The sequence below is a fragment of the Bos indicus x Bos taurus genome, chromosome 10 (assembly GCF_003369695.1).
Source record: "Bos indicus x Bos taurus breed Angus x Brahman F1 hybrid chromosome 10, Bos_hybrid_MaternalHap_v2.0, whole genome shotgun sequence".
Taxonomy (NCBI): domain Eukaryota; kingdom Metazoa; phylum Chordata; class Mammalia; order Artiodactyla; family Bovidae; genus Bos; species Bos indicus x Bos taurus.
In genome coordinates this window covers 63,730,156-63,751,463 of record NC_040085.1, presented here as the reverse complement: position 1 = coordinate 63,751,463, position 21,308 = coordinate 63,730,156, and the positions used below count along the sequence as shown (strand labels likewise).

The 21,308-nt window shown below is 39.3% G+C and overlaps 1 protein-coding gene across 1 annotated transcript in view; it reads left to right on the top strand.

Moving 5' to 3' along the window:
- Positions 1–21,308, top strand: part of SLC35F4 (solute carrier family 35 member F4) — a 286,813-nt gene that overhangs the window by 242,839 nt on the left and 22,666 nt on the right. The window contains exons 2-3 of the mRNA XM_027554201.1: positions 12,008–12,193; positions 17,051–17,348. Coding sequence (XP_027410002.1) covers positions 12,008–12,193; positions 17,051–17,348 — 484 coding nt within the window. The remainder of the gene's footprint in view (positions 1–12,007; positions 12,194–17,050; positions 17,349–21,308) is intronic.

Sequence of the window (21,308 nt, the reverse complement as noted above, 5' to 3'; positions counted from 1 at the left end):
CCTTAAACCCAGGTTGCTAGTTACCACATGGCAAAGTTTCTAATTTCTATGTCTGAGTTGTGTGTTCGCATGCATGCTCAGTTGTGTCCAACTCTTTGCAACACTATGGACTGTAGCCTGCCAGGCACCACCATCCATGGGATTTCCCAGGTAAAAATATTGGGAGGGGGTTGCCATTTCCTACTCCAGGGGGTCCTCCCGACCTAGGGACCCAACCCATGTCTCTTGCATTTGCAGGTGGAGCCTTTACCACTGTGCCACCTAGGAAGACCTGTGTCTGAGTCAGCTGCTGATAATTTGCATTTTTAACAAGCTCCCAGGCGATGCTAGAACCATGGCCCTGTAGCTCTCTACCTTGACCACCATTTTATAAATTATTCTAATCTGATTTGCTCTCTCTTCCTTCAAGACCTTGACTAATATAAATGGCTAAAAAAAAGTTGTTGACAATAGACAAAGTCTTATAATTAAACATGATTTTTAAGTGTTTATTTGAAAAATCTTTAAATCAAAGAAGAGAAAGCTGTAGGTATTTAGGAATTAATTTTGTCCAATTTAAATTTCAGAGCAGAAAAACTGTAGACAGAGATCAACCAGTTGATACCCTGCTTTTAAGGAAAGTCTTTCCAGGAGACTGCTGTGTCTTATCAAATAGTGGCTCTCACTCCACCTCCCTCTCCCCTCCCTTACATTGTGTAATCCCCTTCTGTGTTTCTGTTATCTCTGTCTTTAGGTTTGGGCACCTGCAGTACATGTGATTTTCAGGTAAGCACGCACCATAGTTTGGGGCCTCTCAGGATAAGATCTCTAGCTCAGTTTTCAGCAGACGGCTTGGTAGAACCAAATATTTCATTGATGTTTTGTGCTAAAGGGAGATAAGAGTTAATGGCAGGATCTCTGGTAATATCTGTGAGTCTGGTCTATCCATTATGTCCCATGTCATCTTGTAGTCAGTCACACAGAAACTCAGTCTGACACTTTGCTTCTCTCTCACCTACTTTCTAAAGACCTTTACCCAGTGAACCTCTTTCAAGTTGTTATCTGAGACTTCTGTACCTTATCCTCCATCTGCTGGGCAGCTGCTTTACTTAGCAGTTGTAGTTCTTCTTCGTCCTTTTCAAGTTTCTAAGTGGAAACCCAAGGCACTGTCTGCCCAGCGCCACCCACACTTTTCTGAGAGCTGCACCCATTGCAGTATTCTCTGGCCACTGACATTAGACCAGGAATCAGTAAAAGACACAAGTTTCTTCAAGATTTTGTCTGTGGACAACTATATTTCTCCAAGGAGGCTAAAGCTGTAAGATTGGAAACTTGGGGGCCTTGAACAACAAATTTTCTGCAAAGAAAGACAGGCGGCTGCCACATGAGGAGAAACGAAACTGGCACTCAGCAGTAGGAAATGCAGATGTAAAGAAGGGACTTGTGGACATGAGCAGGAAGAGGAGGGTGGGGTAAATTGAGAGAATACTACTGACATATATACACTATTATGTGTAAAATAGATGACTAGTGGGAACCTATTGTATAGCACAGGGAGCTCAGCTTGGTCCTCTGTGATAACCTAGAGGGCTGAGATAGAGCAGGAGGCTCAAGAGGGAGGGGGTTATATGTATACATATAGCCAATTAACACTGGATAGCAGAAACCAACACAACACTGTAAAGCTATTATGTTCCAATTAAAAATAAATAATTTTTTTAAAAAAAGAGATGTGGGTGCTCTGTTCAGCTACACCATGCCTTGGGTTCCAGCTGCTTCTAAGGATTAGGAACATCTGGTCATCCTACCCTTTGATTGCTAAGCTTTATGAAAACTCACCATTTTTGCTAAACCAGTTCAGTTTGTATTTCTATTTCATGAAGTCAAACACTGTGATTGATAAAGTAGTACAAATGTTCATTTCTGTTTACCTGGTCATTATTAGTTATGATACATGCATTTCTTGAGAATTTTCTATGGACCATTTAAGCCATACAATGCTCCTCAGATGTGAATAGAACAGAAGAACAAATTGAGATTGGATGGCCTTCTTCAGGCTCAACATTGTGCAGTTATACATAGCTGGACCCAGATTCCTACCATGTCTCCCAAAATTTAAACACCCTGTGTTTATAACCACTATATTCTGTCTGAATTTCAATTAGACCAAAGTTCCTTTTCAAGTAATAGGCAAGGGTAGAAGAATGGAATTTTCAGTGCTCTTTTGTACTCAGAATTTAGCATCTTAGAGTTGAGCATCTTACCATTAAGTTTCATAGCATACATTTTCCAGCACTATCTGTTCCTACAATTTTCTGACTCAGCATAAAATTCTGCCTGGCCAAGTCTTGCTCCTCCTTCACAGCCAACTCTGATGTAACCTCCCATAGAACCTTTCGCACTCCCGCTGAATAAACCACTCACTCCCTTTCTTCCTGCTCTCCTGTTCACATTATAGTTAACTGGTTACATACCTGACTCTAATATTATGTTGAGAGTTCCATGCTGTCATCATCTGTCTAACTCCTGTACCTGACAAAATATCTGCCTTAGAATAGGCGCTTAATAACTACTTGTTGAGTTACATTGATTTGGGGAGCATGTGGAGTCTAACCAGTACAGATGAAGAAATCATATTTTTATGCCTGGGCAATTATGAAAAATGGCACAAGGTGGCCAAACATTATGGCTCAGGTGAGCGGATGTCTTTACAAGGGGCAGAGGGACCGTCTAGTGTGATTAATGGGAGACTTCCAGTCCTTTGTTCCTAATGCAGTTTATCCTCAAAACCTGTCAAAGTCTGAAGACTGTTCATTAACTGTTTTTGCAACATCCAGGCTCTCACTGTGGCATATAAAACACAATATAAATGATTTATTTGTGATCCTTGATTGCATCCCAGGTGACATTCTGAATATTTATTTTTGTTGGGGCTGGCTTTATATTAATTGAATGGTACAAAACCATGTAGCATGGGCCAGCATCTGCCTTTCCAGGGCTGGAGATGACAGTTTTATGGACTAAGCTCTGAACATGCCTCTGGGCCTGGCTCTTAGTTTATATTTGCCTTTTTAGGACAATGGAATAAAGTGGGTCCAGTGGCTCAACTATTTTCAGGCCTCTTCCGCGAATCACCAAGTGGGAGGCAGCTGGCAGAAGGCAATGAGGTTTGAGCTATATTGCATAAGGACCACGAGGTACTGAAGCCAGGACATAACACTGCAGTGAAAATGCGGAAGCAAAAGAAATCACTAATTTGGCTTATAAATTCAACACTTGCTAGTTACACGTGATTCACAAACTTTTTAGTAACTACGGCCAATATTTTTATCTCAGCTCCATCTCAACTTGCTACTCAGTTTTTGGACTTCCTCCTTTCCACCTATAACTGCTGAGTAATCACAAAATGAAACCTGATACTCACCTAAGAAAACACGAGAAGGCACACCTCATGCAAACATAAATTATACAAGATACTTGAAAGATAAATTAAAAATTACTCTTGGCGTATCTGAAATGTCACATCCTTTGAAGAACATAGTAAATGAGAGTTTCCTGAATTTTAGACAGCCTCTCTTCATTGAATTTGAAACATTCAATTAGAAACAAACTGTTGGTCACAAGATGATATAGAAAGACCTTGAGCGCTTCTCTCACAGGCACACCAAAATCACAATTATTTACAGACAGCCATCGATGAAAAAGACGCAAACCTACCAGAAAAGATCTACAATGAGAATATAAAGAAGGAATCATAATGAGACAGCAGGAGGGGCTGAGTAGTGATAAAGTCAAATCCCATACCCCAGGCGGGTGATCCACAAACAGGAGAACAATTACAACTGCAGAGATTCTCCCAAAGGATTGAGAGGTCTGGATCCCACTTTGGGCTCCACAGCCCAGAGATCCAGCACTGGGAAGACACTCCCCCCACCCTACCCCCCACCCCCGCCCCTGGAAAATTTGGCTTTGAAGGCCACAGGCTTACTTCTGGGAGTTCCAGAAGGCTGATGGAAATAGAGACCTCACTTGTAAGGGATTCACACAAAGTCTACCCAGGGTAGAAGCAGTAATTTGGTAGTAGCCTGGGTTAGACCTACCCCCTCCTGGAGAGGTAGGAAATAACTCCATTTCACCCTGGGTACATAGATTCCTGAACCATTTTGGGGAGCTCCTTCTACGACATGGTAATACTATCCTGGAATTTTTCTTATAGCTTATTACCACAGAAAAATCCCACTGTAGCCCAACAGTCTGCAGGCTCAAGTACTGGGATGCCTCAGGCCAAGCAGTTGACACTGACACAGCCCCATCTACCAGCAGACAGGTTGCCTCAAGAACCCTGGGTCTGCAGCCACCTCTGGACATAGCCTTGCCCACCAGAGGACCCAGGACCTATCCCCACACACCAGTACACAGGCAATAGATCCAAGACTCCCAGGACCCTCCAAGCAGAGACCCCGGCCCAGGTCCCATCCATCAGTGAGCCTGCCCTAGTTTCAGATCCAACTCGACCCACCAGCAGGCAGGCACTAGACAGAAAAACCACCACCACAATTTGTAGACCAGGCCTGCCCTGGAACTGGCTGGGCCTGGTCTCCACCCACTAGTAGGCCAATACAAGCTTCAAGACACCAGCCCCCACAGTCAGCAATCTGACATTTGCTCTGGGACCCCTAAGTCCTGCAAGCAGGCCCCAGGACCTGGCTCTGTCCACCAGTAGGCTGGCACTAGCCCCAGGATCTGGCTTCATCCACCAGTAAGTAGACAACAGCCCCAGGTTCTCCTGGATCCTGACTCTGCCCATCAGTAATATAGCACTAGCCTAGGGCCTCCAGGTTTCTGCAATTAGCTGCCTCATGATCAGACCCCATAACCAGCAGATGGCAGCCTCTGCACCAGGCAGGACCTGGCAACCAACCCGACCACAGCCAAATAAACCTACCAGACCATTGACATAGTCTGCTCACCACAACAGAAATACCCACACAGCCCTCATAGAACATTTGGAGTGTATAGCTCTGGTGACAAGATGGGAGTGTGCTATTGGACTCATAGGATGTCTCACCAGGAAATATAACTAACTTACCAGATACATAAAAATAGCAAGTTAGGTAAAATGAAGTGATAGAAGAACATATACCAGATGAAGGAACAAGATAAACTCCAGAAGAACCAAGTGGAAATAGACATGCTACCTGAGAAAGAGTTCAAGGTAGTGATCATAAACAGGATCAAAGAAATTGGGAGAATAATGGATGTATAGAATGAGAAGTTGGAAGTTTTTAATGAAGAGTTAGAAGATAAAAATAATAAATATAAAAGAGATGAAGAATACAATAACTTAAATGAAATAATACACTAGAAGGGATCAACATTAGACTAAATGGTTCAGAGGAATAGAACAGCATGAGCTAGAAGATAGAGTAGTGGGAATCACTGATGCTGAACGGAAAAAGGAATAAGAAATGAGGATAATTCCCTCTGGGACAACATCAAATGTACTAATATTCACATTATACCGGTCCCACAAAGAGAAGGGGGAGGACTGAGAACATAATTGGAGAGAGAATAGCTGAAAACCTCCCTAACCTGGGAAAAGAAACAGACATCCAAATTCAGGAAGTACAGAGAGTCCCATACAGGATTAACACAAAGAGGAACACATCAAAACATTGTAATTAAAATGGCAAAAACAGAAGATAGAGAATATCAAAAGTTTCAAGAGAACAGCAACATTTTACATACAGGGGAACTCACAAGATTATCAGCTGACTTTTCTGCAGAAACTCTAAGCCAGAAGCGAGTGACACAATATATTTAAAGTAATGAAAGGGAAAAAACTACAACCAAGATTATTCTACCCAGCAAGGCTGTTGTTCAGATTTGATGGGGAGATCAAAAGCTTCACAGACAAGCAAAAGCTAAGAGAGTTCAGTACCACCAAACAAGCTTCCAAGGAATGTTAAAGTAACTTCTCTGAGCAAAAAAGGACACAATGAGAAGCATGAAAATCATACAAGGAGAAAGCTCATCAATAAAGGCAAATGCACAGTAAAGGTAGGAAATCATCCCCTCATAAAGTTAGTAAGAAGGTTAAAAGAAAAAAGTAGTAAAATTATCTATATTTACAGTAATTTTAAGGGGAGAAGAGCATAACGCAGGGTTGTTGAAATGCATTTGAAATTAAGAATCAGCAACTTAACCATTCATATGTACAGATTGCTATATAAAAACATCATAGTAACCTAAACCAAAAATCTGTGATACATACATAAAAAAGATAAAGGAATCCAAACATAACACTATAGATGATCATCAAATCCTAAGAGATGAGGACAAAAACAAAGGAATAAAAAAAAGACCTACCAAACCAACCCAGAAGCAATTAACAAAATGTCATATCAATAATTATTTTAAATGTAAATAGACTAAATGCTCTAATCAGAAGACATAGTGAAAAGAAATGAGAAAAAATTGATTACACGGGGTCTAAACAGCATGTACTAAAAAATCAATGAGTCAATGAAATCAAAATGGAAATTTAAAAATACCTTGAGACACATGACAATGAAAATACAACCATTCAAAATCCACTGGATGCAGCAAAATCAGTTCTTAGAGGGAAGTTAATAGCAATACAGGCCTTCCTCATAAAGCAGGAAAAATCTGAAATAAACAACCTAACCTACCACCTAAAATAATTAGAGAAGAACAAATGAAATCTAAATCTAAAGTCAGCAGAAGAAAAATAATAATAAGATATGGAGGATATAAATAAAATAGGGATTGAAAAAAGAAGGAAAAAAAAAGCAATAGAACCAAGAGCTGGTTATTTTAAAGGGTTAAGAAAATTGACAAACCTCTGGCCAGGCTCACCAAGAAGAGAAAGAACCCAAATAAACAAAATAAGGAATGAAAAAGGAAAAATCTCAACTGATAGTGCAGAAATACAAAAAAAGATGAGAATTCTATGAATAATTATATGCCAACAAATTTGACAACCTGGAAGAAACGGACAACTCTCTAGAAGCTTACAGCACTCCAAAATTGAATCAAGAAGAAATAGATGATTTGTGCAACTGGCCACTAGAAGTGAAACAAAATCTGTAGTAAAAAAAAATAAAAACTCCCTACAAATAAAAGTCTAGGATCAGACGGCTTCGTAGATAAATTTTACCAAATATATTAAGAGCTTACACCAATTCTTCTCGAACTCTTCCAAAAGATTGAAAAGAAAGGAACATTCCCAAAGACATTCTACGAAGCCACCATAATCCTGATACCAAAACAAGACAAAGCAAGACAAAGATAACCACCAAGAAAAAAAATTACAGGCCAACATCTTTGATAAACACAGATGCAAAAATTCTCAACAAAATACTAACAAACCAAATCCAAAACCAAATAATAAAGATCATATACCACAGTGATGGTCCGATATATGCAAATCAGTGTAAGCCACCACACCAACAAAGAAAATCTGAAAACCACGTGATTATCTCAATAGATGCAGAAAAAGCATCTGACAAAATTCAACATCCATTCATGATAAAAAGAAAAAAAGCTCTTACCAAAGTGAGTATACAGGGGACATATCTCAACAAAATAAAAGCTATTTATGACAAACCCAGAGCCAACATGATACTCAATAGTGAAAAGCTGAAAGCCTTTACACTAAAGACGAGGATGCCCACTCGCACCACATCTCTTCAACATAGTACTGGAAGTCCTAGCCACAGCAGTCAAACAAAAAAAACAAAAGGTATCCAAATTGTAAGGAAGAGGGAAAAGTGTCACTATATGTAGATGACCTGATACTATATATAGAAAACCCTAGTGCTTAGTCACTCAGTTGTGTCCAACTCTGCAACCCCATGGACTACAGCCTGCCAGACACCTCTGTATGGGATTCTCTAGGCAAGAATACTGGAGTGTGTTGACATGACCTCCTCCAGGGGATCTTCCCAACCCAGGGATCAAACACAGGCCTCCCACATTGTAAGCAGTTTCTTTACCATCTGAGCCACCTGGGAAGCCCCTAGAAAACCCTAAGGACTCCACAAAAAAACTACTAGGTCTAATAAATTAATTCAGCAAAGTAGCAGGATACAAGATTAACATTCAGAAATCAGTTGCATTTCTTTGCTCTAACAATGAAATATCAGAAAGGGAATACAAAAAAAAAAAAAAAATCAAAAAACAAACAAAAAAAACAGTCCCTCTTAAAATTGCACCAAAAGAAAAACCCCAAAAACCTAACTGAGGAAGTGAAAGACATATCCTGAGAACAATAAAACATTAATAAAGGAAATTAAAGAGGATTCAAAGAATGGAAAGATATACTCTTGGATTGGAAGAATTAATATGGCTAAAATGGCAATACTACCCAAAACAATCTAGAGATTTAATGTAATCCCTATCAAATTACACATGACATTTTTTACAGAACTAGAAAAAATAATCCAAAAATTTATGTAGATGTGTACTAAGTCATACCCCACTCTTTGCGACCCTGTGGACTATGGCCCACCAGGCTTCCCTGTTCATGGGATTCTCCAAAAACTTATAGATCCATGAAAGACCAGAATTGCCAAAGCAATCCTGAGGGAAAAAAAAAACAAAACAAAAAAGCTAAAACAAAGCAGGAGGTACAACCCTCCCAGACTTTAGCACATACTACAAAGCTACAGTAATCAAAAATGTGATATTAGTACAGAAACATACATATGGATCAATGGAACAGAATAGAAAACCCAGAAATCCACACACCTATGATCAATGACTCTTCAGCAAAGAAGGTAAAAATATAAAGTGGGAAAATGACAATCTCTTCAGCAAGTGGTGCTGGGAAAGTTGGACGGCTACATGTAAATCAACGAAGTTAGAACACATCCTCACACCATACACAAAAATAAACTCAAAATGGCTTGAAAACTTAAGTATAAGATACAACACCTCAAAACTCCTAGTAGACAGCATAGGCAAAACATTCTCTGACATAAGTCCAACCAGTGTTTTCTTAGGTCAGCCTCCCAAGGCAATAGGAAAAAAAAATACAAAAGTAAACAAACGGGACCTAATCAAACTTACAAGTGTTTGCACAGCAAAGGAAATCATTAAAAAAAAAAGAAAAAAGACAACCTGCAGAAAGGGAGAAAATGATCACAAATGATGTGACAGATAAGGACTTAATCCTCAAAATATACAAACAGCTCATACAACTCAACAACAACAAAACAAACAACCCAATCAAAACATGGGCTGAAGACCTTAACAGACATTTCTCCAAAGACAATATACAGATGGACCTTAGGCAGGTGAAAAGATGCTCGACATTACTAAGTATTAGAGAAATGCAAATCAAAAGAAAAAGGAAGTACCACCTCACTCCAGTAAGAATGGCCATCATTAAAAAGTCATTAAAAATAACAAATGATGGAGAGGGTGTGGAGAAAATGGAACCATCCTACACGGTTGGTGGGATGTAAGTCGGTGCAGCCACTATAGAAAACAGTATGGATGTTCCTCAGAAAACTAAAAATAGAACTACTATATGACCCAGAAATCCTACTCCTGGGCATATATTCAGAGAAAACTAATTTAAAAAGATACATGCACCCCTATGTTCATAGCAGCACTATTCACAATAGCCAAAACATGGAGACAACCTAAATGTCCATCAGCAGATGAATGGATAAAGAAGTGGTACATATGTACAATGGAATACTACTTCGGCCATAAAAAAAAGATAATGCCATTTGCAGCAATATTGATGTGACTAGAGATTATCATACTAAGTAAGTCAGAGAAAGACAAATACCATATGATATCACTTATATGCAGAATCCAAGGTATGGCACGTGAACCCATCTATCTACAAGACAGAAACATACTCACAGACACAGATCAGACCTGTGGTTGCCAAGGGGGACGGGGGGAGGGAGAGAGGGACTGGGACTTTGGAACTGGTAGATGCAAACTCTTATATTTAGAATGGATAAACATGTTCCTATTGTACAGCACGGGGAACTATACCCAGTGTCCTAGGATAAACCATAATGGAAAAGAATATTTTTAAAAAAGTGTACATATGTGTATAACTCTGTTGTATAGCACAGATTGGCACAACATTTTAAATAAACTTTAATTCAATTTTTAAAAGTATTACTAAAACAAAAAAGGCTGAAGGGATATAAAAACAAGACCTACAGTAGACTTCATGTCCAAAGACACATACAGACTGAAAGTGAGAAATAGAAAAAGGTATTCCATGCTAATGGAAATCAAAAGAAAGCCAGGGTCACAATACTTATATCAGATAAAATAGACTTAAAATAGTTAAAACAGAGACTGTTACAACAGACAAAAAAAAGGACATTACATAATGATCAAAGGATCAATCTAAGAAGATAACAGCAATTATAAATACACACCCAACATAGGAGCACCTAAATACATAAAAGCAAATATTAACAGACATAAATGGATATATCAACAGTAATGTAATACTAACAGAGGACTTGAACACCCCACTTACATCAATGGGCAGATCATTCAGACGGAAAATTAACAAGGAAACACTAGCCTGAAGTGACACATTGGACCAGATGGAGCTAGAAAGCAAAGAACAAACAAAACCCATTAGTAGAAGGAAATAAATGATAAAGATCAGAACAGAAATAAATTAAATAGAAAAAATAGAAGAGATCAACAAAACTAAGAGCAGTTTCTTTGAAAAGATAAAATTGATAAAACTTTAGCCAGACTCATCATGAGAAAGAGAAGGTCCAAATCAGCAATTTCAGAAATGAAAAAGAAGTTACATCCAACACCACGAAAATACAAAGGATCATAAGAGACTCCTAAGGGCAACTATATGCAAATAAAATGGACAGCCTAGAGAAATTCCTAATATGTACTATTTTCCAAGTCTGAACCAGGAAGACATACAAAATACAAACAGACTAATTATCAATGATGAAATTGAATCAGTAATAAAAGAAAAAGAAAAAAACTCCAGTAAACAAAAGTCCAGGACCAAATGGTGAAGGTGAATTGTACCCAACATTTAGAGAATAATTAATACCTATCTTTCTTAAATTATTCAAAAAAAATTGCAGCGGCACGAACACTTTCAAACTCATTCTGTGGTGCCACCATCACCCTGATACCAAAACCAGACAAAAAAAACTTCAGGCCAATATCACTGATGCAAAAATGTAGATGCAGAAGTCCTCAACAAAATATTAGCAAACCAAATCCAAAGATACATCAAAAGATAGTATACCATGATCAAATGGAGTTTATCCCAGAGATGCAAGGGCTTTTCATTATCTGCTAAGCAATCAGTGCTATACACATTAACAAATTGAAGAATAAAAATCATGTGATGCAGAAAACACTTCTGACAAAATTCAACTTCCATTCATCATTAAAAACTCTCCAGAAAGTGGGAATAGAGTGAATTTATCTCCACATAATAAAGAGCATATATGACAAACCTACAGCTAACATCATTCTCAACAGTGAAAAAAGTTGAAAGCATCCCACTCTCACCACTTTTATTCAACGTATTGAATAAATCTAGCCAGAACAGAGGAGATACAACGAAGCTGGATTTTAGTGATCCAACTGATGGAAAAGTGTATAGAAGATTTAGTAGGAGAGCTAGTTGGCAGTTTTACCAGGTAGGAATTCAACAGTCAACCTCAGGAAGAAAAGGGAGAAAAAAAATAACACCATTTTGCTTTCCCTGAGGTAAACTATTCGACTTTAAGAACAGTTCTAATTCAGAACAGCTAAATCAACCCAAACACCATTTTCTAATGTTCATTTAGTCAATGGATTTGTCTAAAAGGACCCTTTATCTTAGGGACCAGACTTTACCAACATAGCATTTTCTTTTTGGAGGCCCTTTTGTAAAATTAGAAACAAACTCAATGAATGTGCCATATATTTTACTGCCACAACATTTAAAATATGTTTTTCCTCCAGGAAATTTTCAAACTGATCTCTTTCTTCCCAGATACCTCCAGATCATCAGTTACTCGATGTAAACCTGGAGCCAACTGCCCCAGTTCACACAGTAGCATCAGCAGACAACTGTCCCCTCTCTCTGTCACAGAAGATTCCTCTGCTCCTATTCTTGAACTTCAGAGTCGAGGATCCTCTGGAGTTTGTGGACACAGAGCTGAGAGGCAAAACAAATCAGGTATGTGAGTGACCTCCTCTTAAATAACAGTACATGGGGTAAGCTTCTAGCCAGCAGTGAAAGATCTCACCATTGGCACAGAATGTAGAGATGTGACACTGACTCTCAGGAGTACATGTGAGCAAAGTTTATCAAGTGGGAGGAGAAGGAAGAAGAGAAATGTATAGATATAATCCATTAATGATGGACAGTGTACAGTGTAGCAGAGAAACAATACCAAAACCTATAGTTGGAGGACTTAACACGTGGTTAAACAGTGACTTCTAATGAAGTTTATAAGGAAACCATTTTTCTTATCTTCAAGATGGCAAAAGCCAGCACCTTTTATCTCAGTCCTGGGATTTAGTAATAGCAAGCTGTACCCATTCTGAGAAGAATAAAAGCACCAGCAAAATCACAGACTCTGCTTTTATCTTTATTAGGACTCCAGTCCTTGGAGCCCTTCTAGTTTTCCCAATTTTATACCTCCTTCAGGACACTTCAGTTGCCTCCCTGATCAGCATTCACTATTAGATCAAGACCTTTAACCTTTCCTCACATCTGCCTGATCACTTACCAACCCCTGGAATACTTGGGTTACTGGATTCACTAGATAAATCTCTTAACTATATCCATGGGTTTCCCAGCGAATGTATCATTTTAAAACATAGCTGGAATATGCATGGGACTTCCCTAGTGGTTCAGACGGTAAAGAATCTGCCTGCAATGCAGGAGTATGCATAAAATCCTTAAAGGATGAAGAAGGACACAAGAGAGAGCTAAATAGAGACAGAACTCTGGAAAACTCTAAAATGATCAGAAGAGGACGAGGAACAGGACTCAGCAAAATAAACTGAAAAGGAGAGGTTAGTGATATAGAAGGTTGTTATTTCATCTAAAGGAAGTAGTGAAAAAGTATCCATTGAACTTCAAAAACAGGAGATTATTTATTATTATCTAGCAAGAGAAATTTCAAGAGAGTCATGGGGCAAAAGCCAAAATGTAGCAGTTGAGGAAGAATGGGTGGGAAAGAAGCAAAGATAGTTAAGTACAGTATACAGACAGACCTCAGAGATACTGTGGGTTTGTTTCTAGACTCTTGCGGTAAAACAAATATCACAATAAAACAAGTCATGTGAAAAAAATAAATGCAGCTGGGTCCACAAGGCTGCTGCCCAATACTGTTACATTTTGGTGATGGACATCATACTGCCTTCCCCAGAGATAATCTCAAGCTTCGAATCCGTATTCACTTCCTCTCATCATATGACCACACTTTTACCTTCCTGAAAAGACTGAAACAATTGTGTGCTAACAGATGCTTTCCTCCCTGCCTCAAAAGTGTCTCAGTTCTCTTGCTTGCTAATTTGCTAATTATCATTATTGCAGGGGCTTCCCTGGTGGCTCAGATGGTAAAGAATCCACCTGCAATGCGGGAAACCTGGGTTCAATCCCTGGGTTGGGAAGATCCCCTGGAGAAGGGAACGGCTATCCACTCCAGTATCGTGGCCTGGAGAATTCCATGGACAGAGGGAGCCGTCAGGCTACAGTCCACGGGGTCGCAAAAAGTCAGACTTGACTGAGAGACTTTCACTGTCATCATTGCAGGGACCGCTTTTGACTTCTGTGTTTGCTACCATTCTGATGCCGACTCCTCCTACATCCATGATTACCTCCTCTCCATCTCTTCCACCTACATTTTCAATCTCCCCTTCTCCATTTATTCCTTCAGCTTGGCCAACAATATATTAAAATCTCTTGCATCCTTAAAGTCAATAGTGACACCAGCAAAAACAACAAAATAACTCTATTCAAAACAAGTGGGTAGTGGAAAAAAATCAAAAACCAAAAACCTTATAACTTTGAGAACACTAGCTTTAAAAAATAAGCAAAAAAGAAATAATTCAGGGGACGCAGGTAAATGAAGGCATAGAGGAGGTGTGAAAGCCTCTTCTAGGGTCCTACTTATTTGATTAGGGGTTTTTATGAGAAAAGATTTTTTTCCCCAAAATGACAATATTTTAAAATGGAATCTCAGCAACTATGGACCCCAGGGCCAAAACTCCTTTGTAAAAAGTGAAGAAAATGACATTGTAAATCTTCAGAAAGTTTTAATTGGCTTTAATTAGTTGCAGTAATATTCTTATTATCCCACTTATCTGCAGAACAGAATGTTGCAGTTAATTAAGTATGGTTAATAAATTTGCCCTCTCTATCGTATACCAATTACAAATCTCAAAGACGGTACCACTGAAGACCACATGTGGCATAATTTACTCTTTCTGCAGTGATTCGGAAGCCACTTGGGGATATTCCTAGACACCAAAAAGAAAAAGAAAAGAAGAATCTAAACAGCAGCTCGATGCTCTCATGAATGTTATGGTACTTAACCTCAAAATGAATCCCATGAGCTAAGTATTATTGGTGTTTGACAGAGACGCTAAGACCAGAATTAAATATATACTCAGGGCCTTCTGGTGGCAGGGCTAGGACTTTCACTCATGCTTCCAAATTCCAGTGGCCTCTACCATCAATCTGTGTGACTCTAATCAAGATTCAGAGAGACGAATGGAATTACTGATAAATCAATTTTAATGATGTATACAAAACAATAAATCTAAGCAGGACTATAGAAACTCGTATTTAAATGATCAGAAAAATAAAAGAACCCTGGAGAGTGAATCTTCCTATGGTATCTACAGATAGTAAAATTAAAGAATTGTCAACAATTCAATCTAGTTCGCAGAAGATGAGCCAGTACTATGGGAGGATTTAGGTGACTATTGGTGTCATCAAAAGTACTCTGTATGTTCCGACAGTGGTACAGATGTCATCTTCAAAGGTGACAGTAAAGGCAGATGTCAAAGGAATACAAATAATCTTTGTATAATCATTCCTCCTTTATGAGCTAGTCCCTTAGAATAGTGTGATCTAAAGTGTAGTATACCTTTCTCTTCTATTAAACCTCATGCAAGGCTGCCATTCCTGCCAGGAAACTTTCCTCTAAACCATTTTTGAAGCTTCCAGTGCTTAAATGGGGAGCTCAAGCCTGAAACCTAGACCAAATGAATATTCAGAATAAAAAGTTTAGACCCTGGAGTCATACTGACTTGGGCTCAACCTTGAACAACCTTTAATACAAGTCTCAGTTTTTGCATCTGTAAAATGGGACTGGTAATAACCCACTTACTTGGGTAGGCTCATGTTCCCTTTCCAGCCTTCCAAGACAACAGCTCTTGTTCTGCCCTCTTATTCATTTTCGTTTTTTCCCGTCTACTCTCTGTATAAACCACATGTACATAGTGAATTCGAAGAGTGTTATCAGGTCTAGTCTATACACAGCCAAGGATTCTGGTTGGCATACTTTCAGCCTCATCTCAATGTTACTGCATCACGGAAGTTTCTCCTGGCAACTACACCTCATCTTAACAAGTGCTTCTTGTCTGCCTCCACATGGCCTTGTATCTGCCATACACGGCCCTTCTCCCACTGTTTTAGATGTGTTTCCTGACCTTCCTCTAGATTATGAGCTCAAGTCTTTCATTTTTGAACCCCTGGGACCTATTTAACTAGCTCCTGGTAGTCTCCACAGGACTTTGTTGAATAAATAAAAAGAATACCAGTTTTCATCTTCCAGAGACTAGGCTCTGAGAATTCTGTTTATAAGACTTGGAAGTCACGTAGTAATTGCCTGTTCATCCTGCTTGGTTTATACTCTCCAGTGAAAAATTCGCTTTCAAGGCTTGCTATCTGCTTTCCCCAAATAAATGGCTGGATGAAAGCCTTTGCCAAAGCGGGGCAGTCACGCCTGGGTCATTAAGCAATGGAAACATTTAGCAGAGAGCCGGCAGGTTCTGAAGAGGAATGTGAGAAACCCATCCACTATCACTCTCAGTCTGTGGGCTGTACGACTTGCGTAAGCCCAGGATAAACCTTATATGCTTAGAGGAGGTCCCTGGAAACACCATGGAATTTTACAGACAATTCTGTCTACCTTTCCCCGGATTCTACCATCTGGGGACTCAGGATGACCACTGCTCTCATTTAATGTCCTGATGGGTATATAAATTCATTGTGTTGAACTTGTTTTCACTCTTAGGGAGAAGGCCTTTATGATTGTTACTTTTGGAGAACTTCGGCTATTTCAGTGTGAAAAAAAATGCTACTAAATTTTCTTAGTAAATGTAAAAATGTAAAGCAGAACTCACTGTGCTCCCAGAAATATATTAAATAGTAATTTGTTCTGAGGTAGGTGGTGATTTTGTGCAGTCCAGACTTGCTCTATTTAATCTTTGCTGCAGTTTAAAAAAAAAAAAAAAAACTCAGTGGGAAATAACAATAAGTACTTATTTCTCATTCACTTTTTATGTTGGTGAATACAGGGTTCTAACTAGGTCCTGCTCATTCTCCTACATAGACCAGCTTCTATTTGAGATTTTCCATTCTAGTGGCAGAAAGGAAGAGCTAGAGATAGGTAGGGGGACTGTGTGAAGCCTCTTAAAGCTTCTACAGAGAGCTGGCATACCATACCACAGATGGTGAACATACCATCTGTTCATGTTTGATTAGGCAAAGCAGATCATGTGGCCAAGGCCAAAGCCTTTGAAGCTGAAATGCTCTCACAAGGAGGTGGGTAGGGTTCCCCTGAGAACAGAGAGCATCCACCAAGTTCATCAGCATCATCATGGCCTGGATAAGGGTCCCAGATACACAGTATACCTTATAGAGCAGAGATTCCAGACAGAAAATGAGCCAGTGTTATTTGTCTCTTCAAATGATAGCAGGGAAAACAAAACACTGGTGATTCTACTGTCTGTCTCTTTGATTTCTGTTTTATAACTTGATTTCCACACATTTGTATTCCTTTCCTGTTTGCAGGGGATGATGGAACACAGACTCATCCTGAGAACAGCAGCCAAGAAAACAGAATCAAGGCTCGCTGCCTATCCTGCATGTCCATGGTTCTGAAGGCTGCCTGGGGACTTTTGATCATCTTGTCAGTGTCATCATCTTGGGTTGGAACCACACAGATTGTAAAAATTACTTATAAGAACTTCTACTGTCCATTTTTCATGACTTGGTTTTCAACGAACTGGAACATTATGTTTTTCCCAGTCTATTATTCTGGTCATCTGGCCACTGCTCAAGAAAAACAATCTCCAATGAAAAAATTCAGGTAGGTTTCATATTAAATGGCCAATAGGAGATGCTTTGAAATAATTTCATGCAAATATGCATGATTTCATCTCTTTGAAAGATGAGCTAAGTGTGGAGAGGCAGGATCTAAGGTCAGTAATGAACATATGAACATGAAGAAACAGAATCAGCTCGCTCCTCCCTCCAAAATTATTGTCTACAACATGCCAGGCACTGTGCTAGTGCTTTTGCAGATCTTATCTAATTATCATTGGTGGTAACAGCCACCTTTTAAGGTGGTGTTAATTATCCCTATTTTAGCACAAGAATAACAGGTTTGGAGAGATTCAGTGACTTGTCCAAGGTCACACATTTATAAATAATGGAACCCAGATTTTAATCCAGCTCAATCTCTCTATCATGTTTTCAAAGAACAACCCAGGGTCTCGAGCCCAGAAAGAAAAAAAAACACTGTATTAATAAGATTCTTACAAAAACACTTGCTCAGTATTCTGGACACAGTGGTATTATAGCAGATAAAATGACTTGGTCTCATGCAAATGGAAGTCTGGCCTTGGGATGGTTTAAAAGAAGCTGTTCTTTGCTGGCTAGGAACAGAGAGCTTTGTCTGTTGGTTTGCTGGCCATGAACTTGACTGCCATGGTTGTATTGGTTGCTCTGAGTTAGATCTGGCTTATGCAGCTCCATCTTGGAGAGATCGGAAAGTTGGCAGAGTCATGTCATCTAGTCCTGTGCAGCACTGAGGAAAGGCAAAAGTAGCATTTGGGTTAAAGGTCCTTTGCCAACAGACAGCTTCTTGAAAAGAAAAACCAGAATCAAGGAACAACTTCCAGGACAGTCACTCTGCTCACCAAGAGAAAACAGTGGTCTTGACTTCAGCAGATGGCAATGGGAGAGTGACAGCTTTTTTGCTTATTCCTCCTCAGCAGAATGGCAATAAATTTGTCTTACAGGAGCCCAAATAACCTTTCTACCTTGCCCTTTTACCTTATGATAACATGGTAAGACTGTCCTTAAAAACGTAAGACATTCTGAAGGCTTTATCTTCAACTTCCAATTTCTATCACCAGCTTGGAATTGCCCAGGAATCCTGAAGTCACACTGTGAGCTGACTTTCTCTGTGTGTGCATGAACATTCTGCTATCATTAAAGCAACAAAAACCAGTTCAAAGAGAAGTGTTTTCTTGTTTGGAGGAAAGAAAAAAGCCTTATATCTGTTAAGGATTGCTAAAACTAATTTCTTCCCATTAAAACAGACATGATCCTGGGGCATAAGATCTTTTTAGATAACAATACTTAATACATGATTGCAGGGGACATGATCATCAGAATAAAGTTCTCCCTGATTGCAGATACCTCCATTTACTTATAGGGTATGTGTTCTACTCAAAGGTTCCTATGGTTTAGACACATATGCAGATTAAAAACAGCAAAAGGTTAGTATGGGAAGTAATGCCTCAGAAGACCTCAAAGCAAGCCAGGTCAGTGTTACTTAAGAGAACACATTTACAACAAGAGGCTCCTGCTGACAGAAGTGGTGTTTGGGGAATGAGTTTCTCTCACACCGAACGAACTCTGAATTTAGTGAAATCTGTGACTTGACAGGACACCTCCACCTGTTAGTCCTAGCGTGAAGTTGACCATTTCTGAAACTGAATCAAAGAGCTTTTATTTTCAAGCAGAAAACATTGTCTTTGTGGGGAATATTCTCTAGTGGCCCCCTCCATATGAAAGGTAAACACTGCCAGAAAATTCTGAGATCCTTGATCTTTATTCCCTGTGGACTCTACCAAAGGAGAGTCTGCCAAGGGACTCTGCCATTAACACTGTCTGCCAAGAAGTCACCCCACGAAGCTCTCATGGCAGAACAAGGGGAGAATAGTTAGTGTCTATTGGATGTATCCCATAGCATCAAACCCTCTGTTTTCTCCCTTTCTCTTGAATGGTATGAAAGCATTTCCAGTTTTTTTCCGTATCACTAACATCAAAAGAATTTTCAACAAAGTATCAAAACTGGGTGGTAAGGATTGTTCATTTGGAAGTAGTTTTTGATATTTCAATCATGCCATTTATATACAGTTAAGAGAATTCAATTGCCTCAGGTGAATTTGAAATTTAAGAAAAAAATTATATACCAGTTTTGATGGTATATCAAAAGAATATCAAAGGGTCATTTCTTAAGGGAAAAAAATCTCTAGAAAGCCTGAAACTAGAGCCAAAGATACACCTGCCATATGTCAGGAAGCTAGGAAATGTGCTTAAGATGCCATCCAACATGCAGAAAGTGTTCCGTAACTAGTAGCTGCTGGAACAGCGATGAGCATGATTACATTGTCAGTACCCCCAACTTCTAAGCTTCTTTCCAAATTTTGCCTCCTGTCAATGCTTCTTGTCTAGAAATTCTGATCTCTGATCTCATCATCCCAGGGAGAGACAGGCTGTTGTTATCTGTTTCTCCACAGAAATTCATCTTTTTAAAAGAAGTTTTCACATTTCCTAGCACTTAATGCTTAAACAGCAAGAGGTTTTACGCAGGTGAACTGGTGTTTGGAGACCAATTTTAATTCTTGTAACAGCAGTGACAAGTGGGGAGAAGGTTGGCACTGAGAGGAAAGGGGAAGAAAGGGTAACAAGGAGGAAGCCAGTTCTTGGGGGACAGGATAAGCCAGGCCAAGAGCCTCTGCTAGGCAGCAGTGCTATACTGGGGGCACTCTCCTCAGCCCACCTGCCTCTGCTGGCTTCTCCACGGGGCAGGGTGTTTCCTTTCCTGAATCCAAAGTCTTTGAGTGCATTCTACCCAGCATGATGGTGGAGCCCTTGGTAAGAAGAACCATCACTGGCTAGGGCTTGTGATAGGAAAAGAAAGTCTTTAATCATAAATAGATTTGTTGTGGTTCTTAATGAATATGTATTTTAAAGGACGTTTGGAAGTTATAGATGTCAGGATAAATAAACCCATGACTCCCCACTCCAGCTCTCCCTGGCAGATTTCCTCAAGGACCAAATCTCTCTGTAAGAACAGAATACAAAGCATGTGCCTAGATGCTCCATAAAAACTGTTGCTTGCTCTGTGTGTGCCTCTGATTCTGAGTATCTCAACAGTAGGGCTTTAGAAAGGCCATCCATTTTATAATATTGTAAATCAATTACACCTCAGTAAAGCCAAACAAAGCAGAGACACCATCCATTTTCCTGTGTGTGTGAGCATGTGTAATTTCTGTTTACTTTGCAAAAGCTTTTGCCTCTGGCTTATTTAGTCCCTTCACTGAAGTTTTGTCTCCTTCAAGTTAAAATTTAGCTTTGGGAAATCCCATTTTGATTTTATGAAACCTTTCCATTTTGGTTGTCTCTCACATGAAAGTAAAACCACGGCATGCATGTCCATGTGTTCAAAATGGATTTTTAACCTTCTGAGAGTCACTGGCCTACAATTCCCTGTGTTCTCAGCTGCTTGGAAGCAACGTTTACTACGAGACTTGATATTGAAGCTCATCCCCCTGAGCCTGAAGCCTCACCACTTGGTCATGCCCTCCCCACATGCAGTCCTCCTGTGGGCTGAATCACTTCATACAGGGGAGGCAAACATTGCCTGGAGATTGCTTTGAGGCAAAGTAATACTTTGAGACACAATTATCTCTCTTCAGAAAGAGCTAGAAGAGAAACCAGAAACTAGAGCTATCTAGAGCCATATAAATAGATTTATAAACATAAACATGCAACTGTGAATAACTTGTTGCTTTAAACGGGATATTTTTACTACTCTTGAAAAAAAACAATGCCTGACACGAGATAGTTGCCTAACAAAAGCTTGAATGTTCATGAAGTCCATAATCAAAAAGGCATTGTTATTCTATCACTTTAAATATCACCTGTATATATTGCTAGCCTCAACAATTTGATTAAAACAACCCTCTGGACTAAATAATTAATTTAGTCAGAAACCATGCAAATCAAAGATTTAACTGAAATGACTATTTTT